This window comes from Acomys russatus, chromosome 20 (genome assembly GCF_903995435.1).
Source record: "Acomys russatus chromosome 20, mAcoRus1.1, whole genome shotgun sequence".
In the NCBI taxonomy this organism is placed as follows: domain Eukaryota; kingdom Metazoa; phylum Chordata; class Mammalia; order Rodentia; family Muridae; genus Acomys; species Acomys russatus.
The window spans coordinates 40,599,011-40,617,543 of record NC_067156.1 but is presented as its reverse complement, the minus strand read 5'-3'; the positions used below and the strand labels follow the sequence as shown (position 1 = coordinate 40,617,543).

Genomic DNA, 18,533 nt, shown 5'->3' with positions numbered 1-18,533 from the left:
TTTGTGCCCTATTTCCCCTTAGGTAAACTATGGACAGTGGTAGCGATACTTGTAAAAAAAATAAAATAAAATAATAGCCATATGGTGTGTTGACTGAGATGGCCTAAATTCTAACTCCACTGTTTCCTAAGATTGTGGCTGAGGGGAAAGTTGCAACATCCAAACCTAGGATGTAGTTCTTGGGAAAATACGAAGTGGTCACTCCGAGGACTGAGTGACATAACACAACAATGGCAATGGAGCTCTGGGGGTTGGGGGTGGGGTGGGGGGATGGGAAGGGGGGCTGGGGGTTGGGGGGGGACGGGAACGGGGGCTGGTCTCCTCATCTTTCAGCCTCCTCCTAGGAAGTTCAGGTGTGATATCAAAGAGTATATCATGGGGCCTGGTGTCAACAAGTAGTCACCATTCTTTTGGTTGTAAGAAGAGATGAGAAAGCCGGGCGTGGTGGCGCACGCCTTTAATCCCAGCACTCAGGAGGCAGAGGCAGGTAGATCGCTGTGAGTTCGAGGCGAGCCTGGTCTACAGAGTGAGTCCTGGACAGCCAAGGCTACACAGAGAGACACTGTCTCGAAAAAAATTAAAAAAGAAGAGACAAGATTAGAATAAGGGATCCTTGCCGTGTGGTAAAGAAAAAGACAAAGAAGACCTCTAAAATAAAAGATTTCTTTATGGGAGAAATCTAAATACCTGAAGATTATTGTTATTTTTTATTTTAATTTTATTTTTGACAGGGTATCACCCAGTAACCGAGGCTGGCCTCAAACTCATGGTGACCTGCCTGCCTTGTTGACCACACCCATGGCTAAGCTCCCTTCTCCATCTGAGCATCCTCAATGCAGAAAGACAGCAGGAGAGGCGTGCAAAACCAGGAAGCTCTATAAGGAGACAAGTGGATCACGCCTGTGGATACAGGGGTGCTGGTGTGTTACTGTAGGGTCTTCTGAAGAATCACATGACCAACAAATCTACCACGGGAAACAGAGCTTTACACGGTAACTGAAGCATCGCTCCTCTCATCCCAGGGAGGAAAGACCCTGGAGCGTCATTCACCGGCTCCTCAACAGCAGCTACAGAGGAGAATTTCTAAAAACCAAATGGATCTCTCAGAAGGGCCTGACTATAGTTTTTAAAGTCCCCCAGGTGCCTCTGAGGTAAAGTCAGGGCTGAGAATCACTGACCTAAGCCAACCCTCTCTTATTACAAGCGGCAAGACAGTAACTCAGCAAGACCCAGCGACCTGTGTGGCATGACACAATAAGGAAGGACAGACCTAGGTGGCAAGCTCTGGCTTTCTGAGTTGCAGCAAATTTCACTTTTTGAATCATATGCATAGCGCTCTGTTCACTGGCTGTGTTTCAAACAGAGAAAGGCCACTTTATGGGCAGTAAGTACCGTGCTTTGTGTGCATACCATAGACATCAAACTAGACATGATATATGTATACATATGTATGTGTGTGCGTGTGTGTACCTGTGTTCAAATTACACGTAGTCCATATTTCACATATAAAAGTCCTGTATCACTTGACCTTCTGAGGCAAAAGTTATATAATCATTATGAAGTTTGTAGACTTTTTTTAAGCTTAAATTTTTTTTCTTCATGTTACTTCTTAAGCAGACTCTAAAAGATAAAGGGAAATCCTTTTTCATTTTTAATAAAAAGTAAGAACAGGAGTGTTGTCAGAGGTTGGGGTGGAGCCCATTTGTTTGGCACTGTCATCACTAGTCCAGGAAGGGCAAAGCACAGAGAAACCCCAAGTCTCCAGGCAACAGCGAGCCCTTGCTGGCCAGCATGCTCAGCAGGAATGCGGAGTGAGAAGAAGGCACACAGCAGAGTGGCCAAGCCGACCTAAGCTTTTTAATGTTTTAAATCCTTAAGGACACACAATCTTAACATAGAAAGAAACAATTCATGGGCTAATGGATTTTTGTGCGTGTAATAATCAATATCAAGTGAAACAAAATTATATATCTAGGCTGGAGAGATGGCTTAGAGGTTAAGAGCACTACCTGTTCTTCCAAGGGTCCTGAGTTCAATTCCCAGCAACCACATGGTGGCACACAACCATCTATAATGAGATCTGGTGTCCTCTTCTGGTACAAAACACTATATACATAATAAATAAAAAAATTTTAAAAAAATTATATATCTAAGGGTTTGTATGATAATCAGGGATACATGGGCCTGCATGAATATAGCATAATGAACAGCACATGGATAGTACAGATGAAGATGACTGGAATAAAATTATCCTCCATATTATTACTTCCTCTTTTGGATACTGTAAAACAAACATAAGGGGCTCCCAGCTGGAGGTAACAGCATACGCTCTATTCTGTCCTATGTATGGTTCTCCATTGTGTTTATAAAGTAATTCAGTCTTCCTAAAAGAAACTGAGAAAATGATACACACACACACACACACAGAAAGAGAGGGGGGGATCATGAAAACATCCCCCAAAGCGATCATATATGAAGTCTAGCTGTTTTGTGGGGCCCTGCATACTTCCACAGAACCCTCAATGTATAGATGTGTGTATTGAAAGCAGAACAGTTCAGATAAGATTGTCCTGAATGCCAGCCTCACTGGCCACACAGTGAAAAACACTAGCTAAACAAGGGAACTTATCTACCGGGAACAGGTTTCCTCTCCAGGGACACCCAAGAGAGGCCATTCAGAGGAGGCCTGAAGACAGCTAAGTAACATAGCCAGAAACACAAGTGGCTTCTGCATTCAGGGACATTGAGCCAGAGCCTCCTTAGTTTATGAAGACAATGGTTAAGAGAAAGGGAGTGCAGTCTAAAGCCTGGGGGAATGGGGTCAAGGAAAAACACTGACTCATCACATCTGGATAGTTAAAACACTGAGGTAGAGTTCACATCTGGATAGTTAAAACACTGGGGGGTGGGGGTGGGAAGTGGGGGGATATAGAAAATTCAGGATCCACAAAACCAAGTGTTACTTTATCCCACCTGCAAAATATTTAATGAACATCCACTACATAGTGACTGGTGGGCACGTAGGAGGACAGGACTGCTCACTGTCCTTCTCACTGTGACATGTTGACAGATAGGAAGCTACTACATTGCAGGCGTTCACTTAGCCTCAGTCCTTAAATTCCATTATTAATTGAACCATTACAGTTATAAGGAACTGGTGTCCATGGTCAAGATTTCTGCCAACTTCAGAAAGTCCAACTATGAAAACATGCTCTTTTTAGATGTGACAAAGTACAGGACTGCAAGAAAGAAAGGATGCCAGAAAGTTGGCATCTGAGCTCTGATGGGACCCATGAGGGAGGGAGGAAGAGACGGCTGAGGGGAACTATCACAGGCCCGTGTCCTGTGAAGGGGAAGCACTGAGAATGCGCCAGTGTGGCGAGACAGGGGACAGATGCCAGGCTTCACCTGACGCTGTAGAGGATGGCAGCTATGGCCAGTGCCAGCACCTGTGGGATCTGGAAATGTACTGGCAGGCCAGTAAACACACTCAAGACCAGGAGTTTTTGTCCACTAAGTTCAGCTTAGCAAGGCTAAAGATCTTTGGGTCTGGGGCGGGTCTAATATCTTTGTTTAAGTTTCATTTTGGATTTGATCCTGGGTCTCATTAGACAGTCCTGGTTGGCCTGGAATTTGTGATCATCCTGCCTCTGCCTCCTGAGTGCTGAGATTATAGCCATGTGCCGCCATACGCAGCTGGATTCTGATTAAACCACGGAGTCTGGGAAGGTCGCTCAGTTAGTAGAAAGCTTGCCTAGGATAACCAAACCCTTATGTTCAATCCGCAACAGCCCGTAACACTAGGAATGGTGACGCATGTCTATATTCCCAGCACTGGGAGTGGAATGCAGGAGAATTTGAAGTTTAAGGTCATCCTCAGCTACATAGCAAGTTTGGACAGCTAGGCCTACATGAGGCCCCTATCTGAAAATAAATTAATCAGTATGTGAGCGGGAGACTACATGCGGCTTGTAGTATTCCATATTAAAGAGCTGGTTATTTAACAAAATGGTCACTGTGAGCCAAAAAGTTTTGAACCAGAGCTCAAGGAGACCAGATGTTTGCTTTTAGGGTGTCGTCACTGCATGTCATTCGGTATATACCATACGCTGCTGGTGCATGTGCAAAAGCAGAAAGGGGGGCCATGCATGGTGGTATACACTTACAATCCTAGTTTCTCAGGAAGCTGAGGCAAGAAGACCAGAGGCTTTCTTGAAGAGAGGAAAGGAGCAGAAGGGAGAAGGTTGAGTGGAGGACATGAAAACCAGAGAAAGAAAGGGAGAATGCACTTAGATGCCCAAAAAGACAAATATATATTTCTGGAAGAATAGCTAAGAACTTGCCAACATCCCTCATTATCTCTTGTATGCCCACAGCACTTTCTAAACTTTGATCTAGGAGTCCAAACTATCTGTTGATAAAAACAAGTGGATCAACTGGAACAGTAAAATAAACAAATATGGAAGACTTCACTCTGGCTGTAATGATGCCAAATAGACTGCTCCATGGTGCAACCCTGAGTGGACTGTGTCGCCCTGATCAGGAAGGTGGCAACAGAGAACGCATGAGGAATACACACAACAGGTCCTGGAGATAGACTGTGAGGGTGATGTGTCAAGGTGTCTACCAAGTGCTGTTGGATGGCTGGAAGCGGGCACTGTCAAACTGGGGGAGTGGGGGACAGTTTGTGGGAATGAGCATAATGGCTTTAGTCACACAACACACTGAGGGTGGGATTCCTATGAGGGATGGGAGTGAAGATGCTGAGGAAACAATTGGACAGTTGAGGCCGTGAGTCACAGAAGTCTAGATTGAAAACACAGAACCCCCACAAAAGAAAATACAGACCCAGGAGTACCTGGAAAACAGACTCTGGGAGGGAAATTTGGAGATGCGTGTGGAGACCCCTTATTAGCCTTTCCGCTAAGGCCAAGTGTAGATGTCTGTGAGGGGGAGGCTCACTGGGGAGTCTTCTGAGCGTGCACATGTGCTGCGGAGTGAGCAAACCAGGATGGAGCAACTGAAGACTGAGAAGCTGCGGGGATATCTTCAGAGTGGCCCTGCTCTGTGGAAGTAGCTAGGCCTTCATGCCTCCACACCGGTAATTGCGTGTGGACAACAGTCCAGTTCAAGGTGGGCTACGGTCAAGGGGGTAGAGGGTCTCCTATGCTGATGTAGGTACTGAAAACGAACCCATCTGAAAAATGTCCACCACCCCTCCCAGGTCCAAGAGCTAGGAGCGCGAGAGATGAACTGACATAGCAAGACGTGCTAGAGTGGCACACAACACTCCCAAGAGCCAATAAAGCAACCTCTGTCCAGCCTCTTCTTCCTCCTTTGTCCTTCTTCTCAGAGAATACAGTTCCTGTGGGTGGCTACCTTTCTTAGGGACAAAAAGGTGTCCCTGTGGCCATTTCTTCTTTGTTTTTTGTTTTTGTTTTTTCTAGAACTCTACAGGGTTTTCAACTTCTAGGAGAGAGATGGGGTGGGGGTTTGAGGGAGAGAGAGAGATGGGGAAGAGAGGGGGTTAAGAAGGGAGGGAGGAAGGGAGGGAGGGAGGGAGGGAGGGAGGAGTATGCACACACGCATGTGCAGGTGGAAGCGAGAGGACAAACTTGGCTGTCATTCCTCAGGTACTGTCCACATTTTGTTTTCCACAGACGGGGTCATTCATTGCCCCGGAGCTTGCCGATTCAGCCAGACCAGCTGGCCAGCAGGTCCCATGGGCCTACTTGTCTCTACCTCCCCAGCTCTGAGATCATAAGTGGGTACCACCATGCCCAGCTTTTTATGTGGCGTCCAGAGACCTAGCTCAGGTCCTCAAGTTTACAAGGCACTTGGGCCATCTCCCCGGTACCAGGCCAATTTTCACATCAGGTCCTTGACCCAGAGTTCTTATGTCTGCCAGGTAGGATGAAAATCAAGGCCCACACCATTCTGCAGCTATAAGGAGGCATGTACTCTTTTTCACAGTATCCCAAGATGGACAGTTTCTTGACCCCTTGGCTTAGAGTCAACACTCTTCTAGCCTCCATTCAGACACAGGACACTACCTTCCTATATCTGGGCTTGTGTAAGAAGTCCAACCCCAGCATCTCTCTAGGTATGGGGGTAGATACTCTGGCAACCTAAGGCCCCTCAGCCCAGAGTCTCTGCGGTAACTTCCCCAAGGGGTGCCTTCACTGAGTTTTATGCTAATGAACCTTCTTAGGTCCTCCAAACCTCAGGTTGGGGACTTGGGTTTTTGCACACCATCACAACACCTCCTTCTGGACTTGCACACACAGAGACAACTGTTGGATTGAATGGTACCCTGGTATCCTAAAGGTCATATGGATAAAGAATTGAGCAGGGCGCTCTTTAGTCTGGATCCAGTTCCCTGTCGCTGGTAGAATGGTGAGGAGGAGAGGCCCTGTTCAGAGGTGGTGGCCCTTTTTATTTGCTGTTCTTTGAAAAATCAAAAGAGGCAGGCCTCCTTAAGGCAGGGTCTAATCCAGTGCAACTCCTGCGTGGCCATCAAGTCTCACATTCTGCCACCTCAGCTTCATTTGCGGAGAAAGAGCAAGCAGCAGGAAGACTTGTTTAACATTTATTCCTAGGCTTTTTTTTTTTTTTTTAATTTCCGCTGAAAAGAATATGAACACACTCTGGTCTTTACACTCTGCAGGGGCTAATCCCCCACTGGAGGCTTGGGGCAACCTCACTCCTTCTTGCGGATGTGATCTGTCGACACAAGTGTTCCTTCAGGCTCTTTGAAAGGCCCACAGTGGATAGAGGGGCTCTCTCTCTCTCTCTCTCTTTTGGGGCACTCTTCCATTCTTAACTATAGTTTTGAAAAAGAAAACAACACCGGAATTGCTTCCAGAGCTCCAAATGCCTGTGCAGAGCACTGTCTCCTCTTTGAGTGCAGGAGGCTTTTGCTGGCATGTCCGGGCAGTGCGTGTACACAGTGGCCCCACTGCTACATGCCGCTGACAGAGGGGGGCACTTTCTAAGCCCCAGGTCCTACCGCACACGATCAACGGGAAATGTGTACGCTGCGTGTTGAAAGAACCACGGGAAGAAAATGATACTTTTATAACTGAAAGTGCTTAATAAGTACTATTCCCTAACTAAAATCACATTTTCCTTGAATATCTTGGTCCAGTATTGATTTCATTAACAAAGGAAAATCTGCCTGAAATAATACTCCATCTCTTCTCATAATTGTGATAGGCCTCATTTCTATCTAGTGTGCATGTGTGTGTGTGTGTGTGTGTGTGTGCATGTGTGTGTGTGTGGTGTTTGTAGTATGTATGATGTGTGTATGTGTGTGTGATGTTGTGAATGTGTGTGTGGTATGTGATGTGTGTATATGGGGGTGTGTGCATGAGTATGTGTGTGTGGTATGTGGTGTATGGTGTGTGTGTGTGTGTGTGTGTGTGTGTGTGCGTGTGGTGTGGTGTATGGTGTGTGTGTATGGATGTGTATGGGTGTGCATGGGTGTCAGAGGACAACTTTCAAGAGTCAGCTTCTCTCCTTCCACCATGTCGGTCTTGGGAAGCATGAAGAGATCCATCGGGCTTGGTGGAGCCTTTACCTGCTGAGGCACCTCCTGCCCAACACATGCAGTCAGGTGCTTTACACACACAGCTCTATAAGGAAGTGCATTTGACTAGTGAGTCTTTGATCTCAAGAAGCTCTTTTTGAAAGCTAGTTTATTTTGTGACCAGCAAGGTGGGGTGAAAATCATCTTGGCATTACTGCTCCATAGAGATGATTTAAACTACTCAGGGTAAGGAAGGCTATATGTTAAGTTCCCTGCCATGCCCTTTTACACATCTGCATGCCTGGGTACCATGAAGATTTTCTTAGCACAGAATAAGCCGTGGTCACCACAAAGCATCCCTAGACCGTTCTGTGATCAAATGGGATGAGACTCGGTCTCAGGATTACAACTGAAGTCATATTTCTCCCCTCACTATCTGATGAAGCCTTCTGCTGGTTTCTTGAGTGGCCAACCCCATGACAGATACATGGCTTTGAGACAGGAAGTGAAATAAAATCCCCATAACACCGTCAGTGAAAAAAGACTTTGTCACCATCAAGCCTTTTAGACAATGACTTAATTCCCTTTAAGCTTCCTTCAGTCTTTATTGGGAACTTCAAACAGAACCTGATGGGGACAACTTGGTTTTCCAATGGAGCCACGAACTGTACACCACTGTGGGCTTCAGGAGTGAAAAGGCATAACATTCCCTGGCAGAGTTCGTGTAACATTCTAGCCAGCATCTTCGACACTTCCTCCAGGAACAACTGCAGGAGAAAGGGCTGAAGACAAATGGTGCGTTGTTCCAGGAAGCACATTTCTAATGGCATGATGGCCCTGAATCTTAAAACAACTTTAGGTATACTCAGATCCCTTGCCATGTGAACGGACAGCAAAATGCCCTAACTTCCATGCCTAGTCACCCCCATGCCTGTTACAGCTTGTGAAGTGAAAGCTACGGATGAGCATATGACTTCTAATCCAGAGATCCAAGTGGGCATGGCAATTCCTACGCAGTCATCTCACGCTTTCCATTTTACTTCTACACTGAGGAAATAGTCGTTCCTTGGTCTAGAAGACTCAGACTCACCCTTGACACCTTTTACTTGGAACCTAAAATGCCAGAAAATGCTATTGGTCGTACCTTCAAAATATGTCCAGTATTCAATTACTTGTCACCACCTCCCGCACTTCCATGTTGGTCCAAACCACCATCATTTCTCCCCTGGTTTCTATAAGAGCCCCTGAGCTCTACCTCACTGTTCATGTTGTGACCTACACTCAAAAGACAGAGCAACCCTACTACAACTTCAGTCAGACCTTGCTACTGCTGCAAACTCCATGCCAGACCCATCACCAAGCTCACAGAGTAAAAGCCAGGGTCCTCACAAGGATACCTGTCCCCTATCCACCCATACCTGATTTAGATTCTACTCTGTCACTCACTCCATCATACCCAAGCCAATGTCTCAGATGTTCTTCCATGTGCAAGGGACATTTCCATCAGGAGACCTTTGGGGGTTAGTTAATTGTCTGCAATGCGCTTCTCTAGAGTAATGCGCCTCACTGCCACATCTCCTTATTCCGGCCACCCAGCTCGCCAGAAGGAGCTACTTCAAATCATTCCCTGAATCTGCAGTCCCAACCTCCTATCATACTTGTCCTTTTTCTGCATTAGTCGTTCCACCACACATGACCAGCAACGTGACCAACGTTTAATTACGTATTTATAGCATCCTGTCCCTCGACAAAAGCTCCACAAGTGAAGGATTTCTTCCCTGTTTTTTACCCCCTTCGGCATTTCCAGTTTCTAGCAAAGACACTGGCCCACAGTAGGTGATTGACAAATAAGAACTAATGACTGTTTGAACTATGATCATCTGTACACCAGAATTCTAGGCCCTTGTGTGCTTGCACCTACACGTTTCTCAACACACAACATGGCAACTCCTGAGTTTGGAGTGCGTTGTACTCAAGGAGGAAAGAAGGAAGTTCACAAGATTTCCAAAACGCCTTTAGCTGAAACTCGACACATTAGGAGCTGAGAGCGTGTCAGGGTCCTGGACACGGAAGGTCCATGCCAATAGCCAGGGTTCTCTGCTAGTTCTTGCTGTGCAGGAGGTGGACATGGTGTCATCCTGGAGAAGGAAGAACATAGTGGCCTCCATGCTTGTGTCTGCTCTGATGCCAGCCACACTACTGTTGCAGTTAAATTACCAGCATGACCTAACAATGCTTATTACCAGGCCTACAATTATTATTATAGCAGTGTTTTCTAACCTACTAGCAATCGATCAAGCCACAGGCACCTGTTATATTTTTTAAATAGCCTCAGGCAGGGAAGATATTAATCCCCTAAACTACTTCCCATATTGGGGCAGGTGTGGGATACCTGATCCAATCCCATGCCATCTGCTTCTAATAATTTCTATCAAGCTATCTCCCCCATCCATAATCCCAAATACTTGCTGATGTTCCCCATCTGGGCCAAATCTCCATCCACGCCAGCCATGTGCTTCTCTTCCACCTAATGCATGGCGGCCTTCCTTCCTTCTCCTCTCCTCAGGTCTCTCTTCTTTCCAAGATTCTCTCTGTCTCCCCAAGCCCAGGAACCTTAGCCACGCCTATCCCATTTGCCCCACCCAGGTGTGATGGCCTTTTATTGGTCAAACAGGTTAGGTTCTTAGGCAAGGTGGGTCACAGAGGCAGCAAGCAGTAATTAGCATAAAATACATCAGACCAACCTCCAGCACACTACCATGTCTAACAGGGAGACTGCCCTCGTTGAAGACAGACACTCTAACAAGGGTATCACAGCAGAAAGGACACTCTCCAGGAGGAAACACAGCAAATAAGGAGAAGGCCCACATTCATGTCTTCATTTGAGCTTGGTTTGAATTAGGGCAGAATAGAAAAGTTGATAGCAGTGTACTCTTTAGAGATTTTCTGTTTTACAAAGAAATTAATGACAGCAGGGATCAGCATTGTGAGGAATGGCACTCAGGGCATTTGTGGAAGGAGTGTGGGACAGAGAGAGGAGACGGGAGTAGGAAAAGACCGCTTCTTCCAACACGAAGCTTTCCACCTATCGACAAACCCATCTGCGGTCTCTGTTTCTTTCTTGTAGCATATCAAACTATCATTTCACAGATGAGTCTGTTTAATGACAAGGAAGCACAGCATCACCAAAGCTAAGAGTTCTTCTCCCTGGTGCACACTGGGATTGCCTGCATCTGCCCCAAAGATGGGTATCACCTTAACCGTTTCCCAAGCATCAATGACAACTTGAAATAAGGTCAAGAAGAAACTTCTGCAAGTTTACATCAGCCTAAATAGTCTGTTATTGCTTTAAATGTAACAGTTGGCATAATAACAATGATAGAGGAAAGTTTTGTGGTTCTGCACAAGAAAATTTAGAGAGACGCCAATCCCATAGTCATATACCTATATATTTTTTACTTCCTCTATTCTAATGACTATTAATTCACACTCAATCGCCTCAGAGGTGATAATAGTCTTTGTAACTTCTGTTTAGAATATGGCTTCAACAAGACCGCCTCCCTTCAGAGCAGAAACCCTGGCATTTTCCCTTTTAAACTGGCAAAGCGCAGAAACAGACACACTGTGGGTGCTCAGAGGAGACCAGTTGACTTCACTTTTCTTTTTCTCAGCAATTCTTTAAAACTCTGGTAAAGGCTTTGAAACCATGAACAGGCAAGAGCTGGCTGGGAAGGGAAACCGTGGTAGAACGACACACTGACACACGCATGTTTGCATTATGTATCACAGCAAACCACATTTCAGAAGTTTCAGAAAGCATTCTTAAAAAAAAAAAAGTTATCTTTGAAACAGGTACATTTTTGTGTGAATTCAGAGCTAAAGTAGATTCTTACAGTTTTCATCCTGGGCAATGCATTGTAAAGGGATTCCAAAGAAAGACGTATAGCTGTCATTGTACCAAACGAGAAGCTCGCTGCCCCTGGGGATATCTATACAGGCTCGGTAGAATATATTCGACCTATTTAAAAACAAAAGAAAACCCAGCTTAGTAAGGCGTAATGCTCCTACGTCCCACCACATTTTTATTGCCCACAAAACATTCTGCCCAGCTCCACCTAAACAGTTTATAATAAATCTACACCCACCTTATTATCCCCGGCAAGCGAGGAGAACCTGTAACTCAGTACGATAAACAACGTGTAGTTTATTTCCACACAGTGTCCCTCCACAGAGGGCCCTGGAGAGACAGAAAGATGGCCCAGGAGATAGCGGGAAAGGAAAAGTTCATTTTTAAAAAGTTCATCTCACACTAATAACAATAAAAAAACAATCTTCCTGGTGGCAAATGGCTGAAGCAGTGAGTGTTGCCCCAACCTCGTTGTAAATTAATACTATTGACTCCTTATTTGAAGAAAAAGCACTAAGTGTACTCTGGTATCTTGGCATTGGAAGTCCCCAAATTCATAATAAAATAAAGCAGTTTGGGTGATATAAGGAATAAAAGAGCAAAAAGGAAAAAAAAATCCTTCCTATCTGCTTCCTCTTTCCCCCCTAAAGTTTGCTGTAGGAGAAAAGAAAGGCCCTCTTGTGTGAAATGGATGGGAATTCGATAAATACAAGAGGAGCACTTTACTCGAGCTGAAAGATTACACCCTGGATGATGGAGTAGAGGTACCAGGAAATAAACATCTTTTATAACTGCAGCTTTGGTGCCATTAAGAAAAATCTACAGATTTTTAAAAGAATGAGGGAGCCAAGGCTGGTTTCCTCAATGAAGGATTGTTACAAATATTAGCCTCAAGTTCCAGATAAAAGTGTTTAGGGTTGGTGGGCCTTAAATTTTGCCTCTCTGTAAGGAATTGGCTGCAATCGCGTAATTTGTTCCTTGTAGAACACTGCAGACATAAGGAGAATCTTTCCCCACATTTTTCATGGCAGTGAGATATGCACTTGTCAACATATTTTGTCACCACAAAGTGGCTCTTGGCAATAGGATCATAAAGATCAATAAAAAAGTGCAGATTCTCAATATTTTACTTACAGCTGCAAAAATTTCATTTATCTTGCTATGTTCCTTACTTACTGCCGTTCTGTCTCGCGAGGGCAACCGCTAGCTAAGCAGAACGTTTTTCCCCAACATTCTATGAATATCTGACAAAAACTCCAGCCACTTGCCCAGCCCTTGCTGCCCTTCCTGCCTTGGCATCTCTCAGAGCTGTGCATTTTATTAATTCTTTCCACTGCTGTATTAAAAAAAAAATCAAAATTGGAACTGAGTTATAAATCACTGACATCTCCTAACTTGAGAAAAATTGAGCCTACTTTGTACTTCACCCTTGTAACATTTCATCTCTGGGTTCGCCTTCCCTTAATATAAACACAGCGCCCAGCAAATGAATGTGCTAAAACCAAATGACACACTTTGCCGCTGAAAGACCAGAACTGTTTTCGAGCAATGGGTGGTCTTCTGAGGCACAGCATAGGCCGAAGGGGCAGGGGGGGGATGTGTAAGCGTACACCGTGCCTTACAAGCACCCAGAGCTTCCAAAGCTTGCAGAAATCCCTGCATGTTGAAGCACATCAAAGGGAATTTTCCCTTTTCAGATAATATTTCCTTTGCTGACATGTATTTAGTATTGTGGTTGGATGACTCATAAAGATAGCTTCATGGCGTCCCAGCGCAGTTGAAGCAGAGCACATGCCAACAAACATTATTGTCAGCCTCAAAATAAAAACAAAGCGTTCAGCTAAGGGTCAATCAATCAAGGGCGCTTTGAAGAAAATTCCATTTAGATATTACGAATCATAACAGAATGAATTTAAACCAGCTGACTTTTTGTGAAGAGGACATTCATGTACAATAAAAATTAGGCTGGCTCTTCGGGCTCCAACTTTTCTATTTTCTTACTTTTGGACCTGGTCACTAGTGATGGATGCCAGTTTTCTTAAATTGTGTTTTTGTAGCTCATTGTATAAAGATCTGCAGTAATCCAAAACAGATCGGCTGAGAGAGCTCAGAGATTCAGCGCCCCCATGAAAGGAGAGTTGTAAAATCCACTTAATATTGACAGGTAGGTAATGACTTACTCATGCCCCTTCCCCCAAAGGGGTTTCTTTTCCCAAATTTAGAATTTGCCTCAAGAGCTCCCTTGGTATTTATTACAGTAGTGGCCAAAGTATCTCTTGCTGACTGGACAAACACAATCTTTGCAAATTGTGTAGCTCAGGGTTGCCTAGAAGCTTCCTGTCAGCAAAGGTGTGCTGCCACGTCTGCACCGGTATTACCAAATAGCCCGCTGCACTATTTCACCTAAACCACTACTTAATAAAACTGCATGAGAAACCCAGGCAATGAGTCAGACACTGCCCAAGGATGTTCTTTTTAGAACTGGAGACCTTCAGAGAGCAAGCCAGATTTGTGTACCCTTTAAGCTATAAAGAAAAAAATTTTTTTTTAATTTTTAAAGGAAAATAAATAGCCCCAGGCTGAACTCCAAGTTGCCGAGCACAAGGCTCTTAGCTTTGATGTGTCTGTGATGCCCAATAAAGCTAAACAGTTGCTTCTGACTCTGAAGGGAACACGGCTGTTTATAACTGAGCTCGTCTATTTATAAGGCACATGTTTTCCAGGGATTCTGAGAGCAGAAGGCTTGGTGATGGGGCTTTTTCTTCTGTTTGATTTTTTTTTTTTCCTTCCTGCCTTCTCATCTTGATTCCAGCCTTCCTCAGGAACTGGGAGGTGGGGCTGAGTGTGTAAGGCTCAGCAGGTGCATTGAGAAGTGGAGGCATAGTGCTCGGAGGCCCCACACCTGTGTGACTCTGGGAAGTGAGAATGCCTCTCCTTGGCTCTGCTCATTCATCTTAGGAGACAGTAGTGGGCGGAGGTGGGGTGGGGTCTTCTGTTCTCTAACCTGAAACAACCCCATGACCTGGAACAGAGCTGAGCTCACCGAAGGGCCAGACCCAGATATTCAGGAACATTTTGGAAGCACAGGAGAGGTCACTGTGGCTCTGTCCCACTGCTGAGCTTGGCCGGTGTTAGAAGATTGGGCCCTTGGTTTTCCAGAGCTTTGTGCAAATGAAACTTATTATTTTTGAGAGGCAGACCAATGGAAGGAACAGATCTGGAACTGAGTCTCTAAACCCCCATTTATATGTGTGTGAGTTCCCATCTGCTATGGAGTAACCCCCAACTCAGTGGGAGTGCTAACCTTATTTGGGTCACCATGGACATTCAAGTGTGATGCAGAGTAACTTTTGACTGGCCCTGAAACGCTGCCATTAGGACGGAGGCAGTTTCAGAAAACCGGCAAAGAACAACAGATCTCCACAGAGGCCTATGGGATGTTTTCAACCACTTGCAGCAAGCCTGAGTTTGTACGTGCAAGCCAAGGGGCTCGTCCAACAGTAAATCATGGCATACTTTACCTGTACTGAACTACCGTTAGATTCTGCTCTCCACAGTGCCTTGCACATCGGATATACCTCATCCAGCTCGACTTACTAGGCTCCCCACCATCAATAAAGTGCTGAAGTGTCCCATCTTGGTCATATATCTAGAGAAGAGGTCAGAAGGTCAAGTAGTTAGAATGAATCATCGGCAAAATCATCTTCCCTGTTTCTCTTGGCACCTTTCCATGTCAGCTGCAGGGATTCGTGGTCCATGGGTTTGCCAGTGCCAACTAATGGCTGTGGAAACTCAGCAAGGGTAACAGGAAAATAGTTTTTGGTGAGGCAAAGTAGGTCACGCTTTCTCTTATCAAGCCAATCTTCCCTGTGTTAGACATAGTTGTGGTGTCTCAAGGATGTTACCATATTTCCCAAAGACTATTTAACCTATTTTGACAGGCTAGTCTTAAATAATGAGCTGCCGGATAAACAAAGCAAGCTGAAAGGAGAGGCCACACTGACGTGATTGGAACAAGCACATAAAAGTCTCCACCATGTAACTGTTCAGAAGCAACTGAGGAAAGCAGTCACTGTCCGTCCGCTGAGCTGGGAAGCCCCCCAGAAAAAAAAGGGAGCTGGGAAGTTGTAGAACCGGAGAGGACTGGTAAAGACAGACTCTGGGATGAAATAAAGGAACTGTCCCCTCACAGGACGTCTCACAGGAGACGTCAGTCTCTGGAGCCCTTAAGGGAAGAGTCATTGCAAAGCATCCCCATAATGAGAAAGAGGGAAACAGCTATCTCGTATGGAGTTTATATTTCTCAACCAAGCTCACGCTCATCATTAGTGCCTCAACCCTAGCAGAATCCTTAAGACAGGAAAAAGAAAAGAAAATCTACTCCAAACCAGGCAATAAGCACAGAACAAAAAAACATACCAAAAATCCTTATGCGAGCAACTTGCTAGACACATGGCAAATGCTGAAAGTGGACACACGTGTACCCCTCTAGAAACCACACTTTGTGACCTGGTGTCCAGGAGCTGGAGATGAGGCAGCTACATACCCAATAGCAATTCTCTAAGGTTTCCCCAGATGCTGAAGCAGCCAGGAGGCACAAGGGAATTCAAAAGTTTCTTGGGGGTCTGGAGATATAGTTGAATTGGTAATGTCCTTCCTGCGGGAACGTGATGGCCTGAGTTCAAATCCCCAGCACCCACGTAGAAAAGCTGGGCATGGTTGCACATACTTGCAATGCTACCACTGGGGAGGCAGAGACTAGCGAGGTGGATTGGTGGAGCTCGGTGGCATATCAGCCTGGCCCAATGATAAGTGCCAGGTTCCTGTGAGAGACCCTGTATCACGAAACTAGGTAAATGGCTCCTGAACGACATCTGAGGTTAACCTCTGGCTTCCACACCCATATATACTCATAGTTACACAGATACACACACACATACACACACACACACACACACACACACACACACACACACACACACACAGAGTTTCTTAGGAGTACAGACTTTAGAAGGACTACGGCAGAACTAAGTATATTTTGAAGAGTTAGTACAGCCTCCTGCAAGCTGGTAAGGGGTCCTCCAGAGCATCCTGAGAAACCACACCTCTTTTTCTGAGACCTCTCATTTTTCCTCTTCCAAATAAGTATGCATAATAAATCTTCCAGAGAAAACCTCACTGTATGACCACTCATATAAATTCTATTTCTATTCCGAAAGCCCCTAGGCTTTGTGTGACACTCTCCTTTACTTTCACCTGTCATTTTAAAGCGTCTGATTACTCCTTCTGCCCTTCTTGCTGTTCTGGCTCCCCCATCAACCTTTCCACTACCTCCACCAATAAAAGACAAACATTGATCTAATAAAGACAATCGCCTGGCCAATTTAGGGCTCATACCTATACCAAGACAACCACAGCTGATAATCCACTCAACCCGAAAGGAGCGCAAAGGTCCCTCCCTAGGCTGTGTTACAGTTGAGGCAAGTACTTCTTCCAATTCCTTGCTTTGGGATAACAGCAGGAAAAGGAAACATGTTATATGGCAAATCCATCTGCTGCTGCCCAGCAAACTAAAGGCAGGCATCACATAGATTAAACTAATTGTTTTGGTTGGTGTTTCATGGGTTGTTGTTTTCTTTCTTTCTTGTTAAGACAGTCAGTCAAGCAACATTCAAAACTCCCACCCCCGAGACTGCTGTCAACAACCAGAGAGACTGAACAAAATTATCATGTCCCCTCAACACCACGATTGATAGTTAATGGAATAAAATGTTTTGACGAAATAGTTTTACCCTTTCCCTACAAAGACATCTTGCGTAAAGGCTGCTGGCAATAATTACTACAAAGTGTCAGAGTAAGAGTGCCCAACATTCCTCCTTAGTGCTCTGAGCCAAGATCCTCAGCAGCAAGTGACACCTAACACTGCAGGTAGCAGGGCCTAGCCTGCATGTGAGCTCAGCTGGACACCATCCACTCACAGGTCTATCCTGAAATGAGTGGAAATGGATGTCCTGCTATATGTGTTTCGGCATTATTTATCTCCCTAAATAAATGTGTCCACAAGAAACCCACAGTCTTTGCCTCCTACTTGCCTTAAAGAAAAAGTGATCATCCTTTGTCAGGAAGTATACTCTAAACCAGCATGTGGCATGAGGCTAGGCCTTCCGGCTTCAGCCAGTGCTGATTGTAATGTTTCACATAAAATTGTTATGGTCCCACACACCTTTGTCAGTCTCATACCTACACACCTCGGGTTGAAGAAACTCATCATGCCTTCACTCTGCTCTTGATCTTCAATGCGCAGCCACCACTAGATCCATGCAATTTCTCTCCTAATGATTTCTCTCCTAATGCCACCCTTAACCCCTCTCCCACTGTTAACACTGTAGCTCAAATGAACTTCCCTTTTCGCTGGAAACAAGGCAAGAGCCCCTTGACTAACCTTCCTTATAGGAGCTAAGATATTAGCTAAACTGTAGCCAGTGTGATCCTTAAGACACAGATCTGACGATACCCATGGGCACAACATCTATGGGAGAGGTGGGGGCAGGAGAGAAAAAATAACCCTTCACAAGTGTTATTCATCTCAGGCCATACAAGACATGTGGGATTTTCTCAAGGAGCTGTCATGACCAGCATTTCCTGCTCTGGTTATTCGCTCTGAGCTCTTTGTGGGCCGCACTGTTAAGAGTCAACCTTTAAATGCAGCCTTTCTTGTAAGAGCCACAGTGAGCTAGAAATGTTTGATGCCTGTGTTCTGCCCTTCATACAAAGAACAGAAAATGGGGGGAGGAATGTGCAAGTGTTGAGTGCTAAACAAACGTAAGACATCCCCCAAAGTTGCAGGTACCCATATGCATGTTCTTTTTTAAAAAAAATATAGCTTATTATTTTATTCATATTACATCTCAATTGTTATCCCATCCCTTGTATCCTCCCATTCCTCCCTCCCTCCCATTTTCCCCTTACTCCCCTCCCCTATGACTGTGACTGAGGGGGACCTCCTCCCCCTGTATATGCTCATAGGGTATCAAGTCTCTTCTTGGTAGCCTGCTATCCTTCCTCTGAGTGCCACCAGGCCTCCCCATCCAGGGGACG

At 45.2% G+C, this 18,533-nt stretch overlaps 1 protein-coding gene across 2 annotated transcripts in view; it reads right to left on the bottom strand.

Annotated features, from left to right (window-relative positions):
• Prdm6 (PR/SET domain 6) overlaps positions 1-18,533 on the bottom strand; it is a 103,886-nt gene that overhangs the window by 17,412 nt on the left and 67,941 nt on the right. For both annotated transcript variants that reach the window (XM_051163246.1, XM_051163247.1), the window contains 2 exons: positions 14,957-15,084; positions 11,422-11,546 (listed from right to left, as the gene is read on the bottom strand). In XM_051163246.1, coding sequence (XP_051019203.1) covers positions 11,422-11,546; positions 14,957-15,084 — 253 coding nt within the window. The remainder of the gene's footprint in view (positions 1-11,421; positions 11,547-14,956; positions 15,085-18,533) is intronic.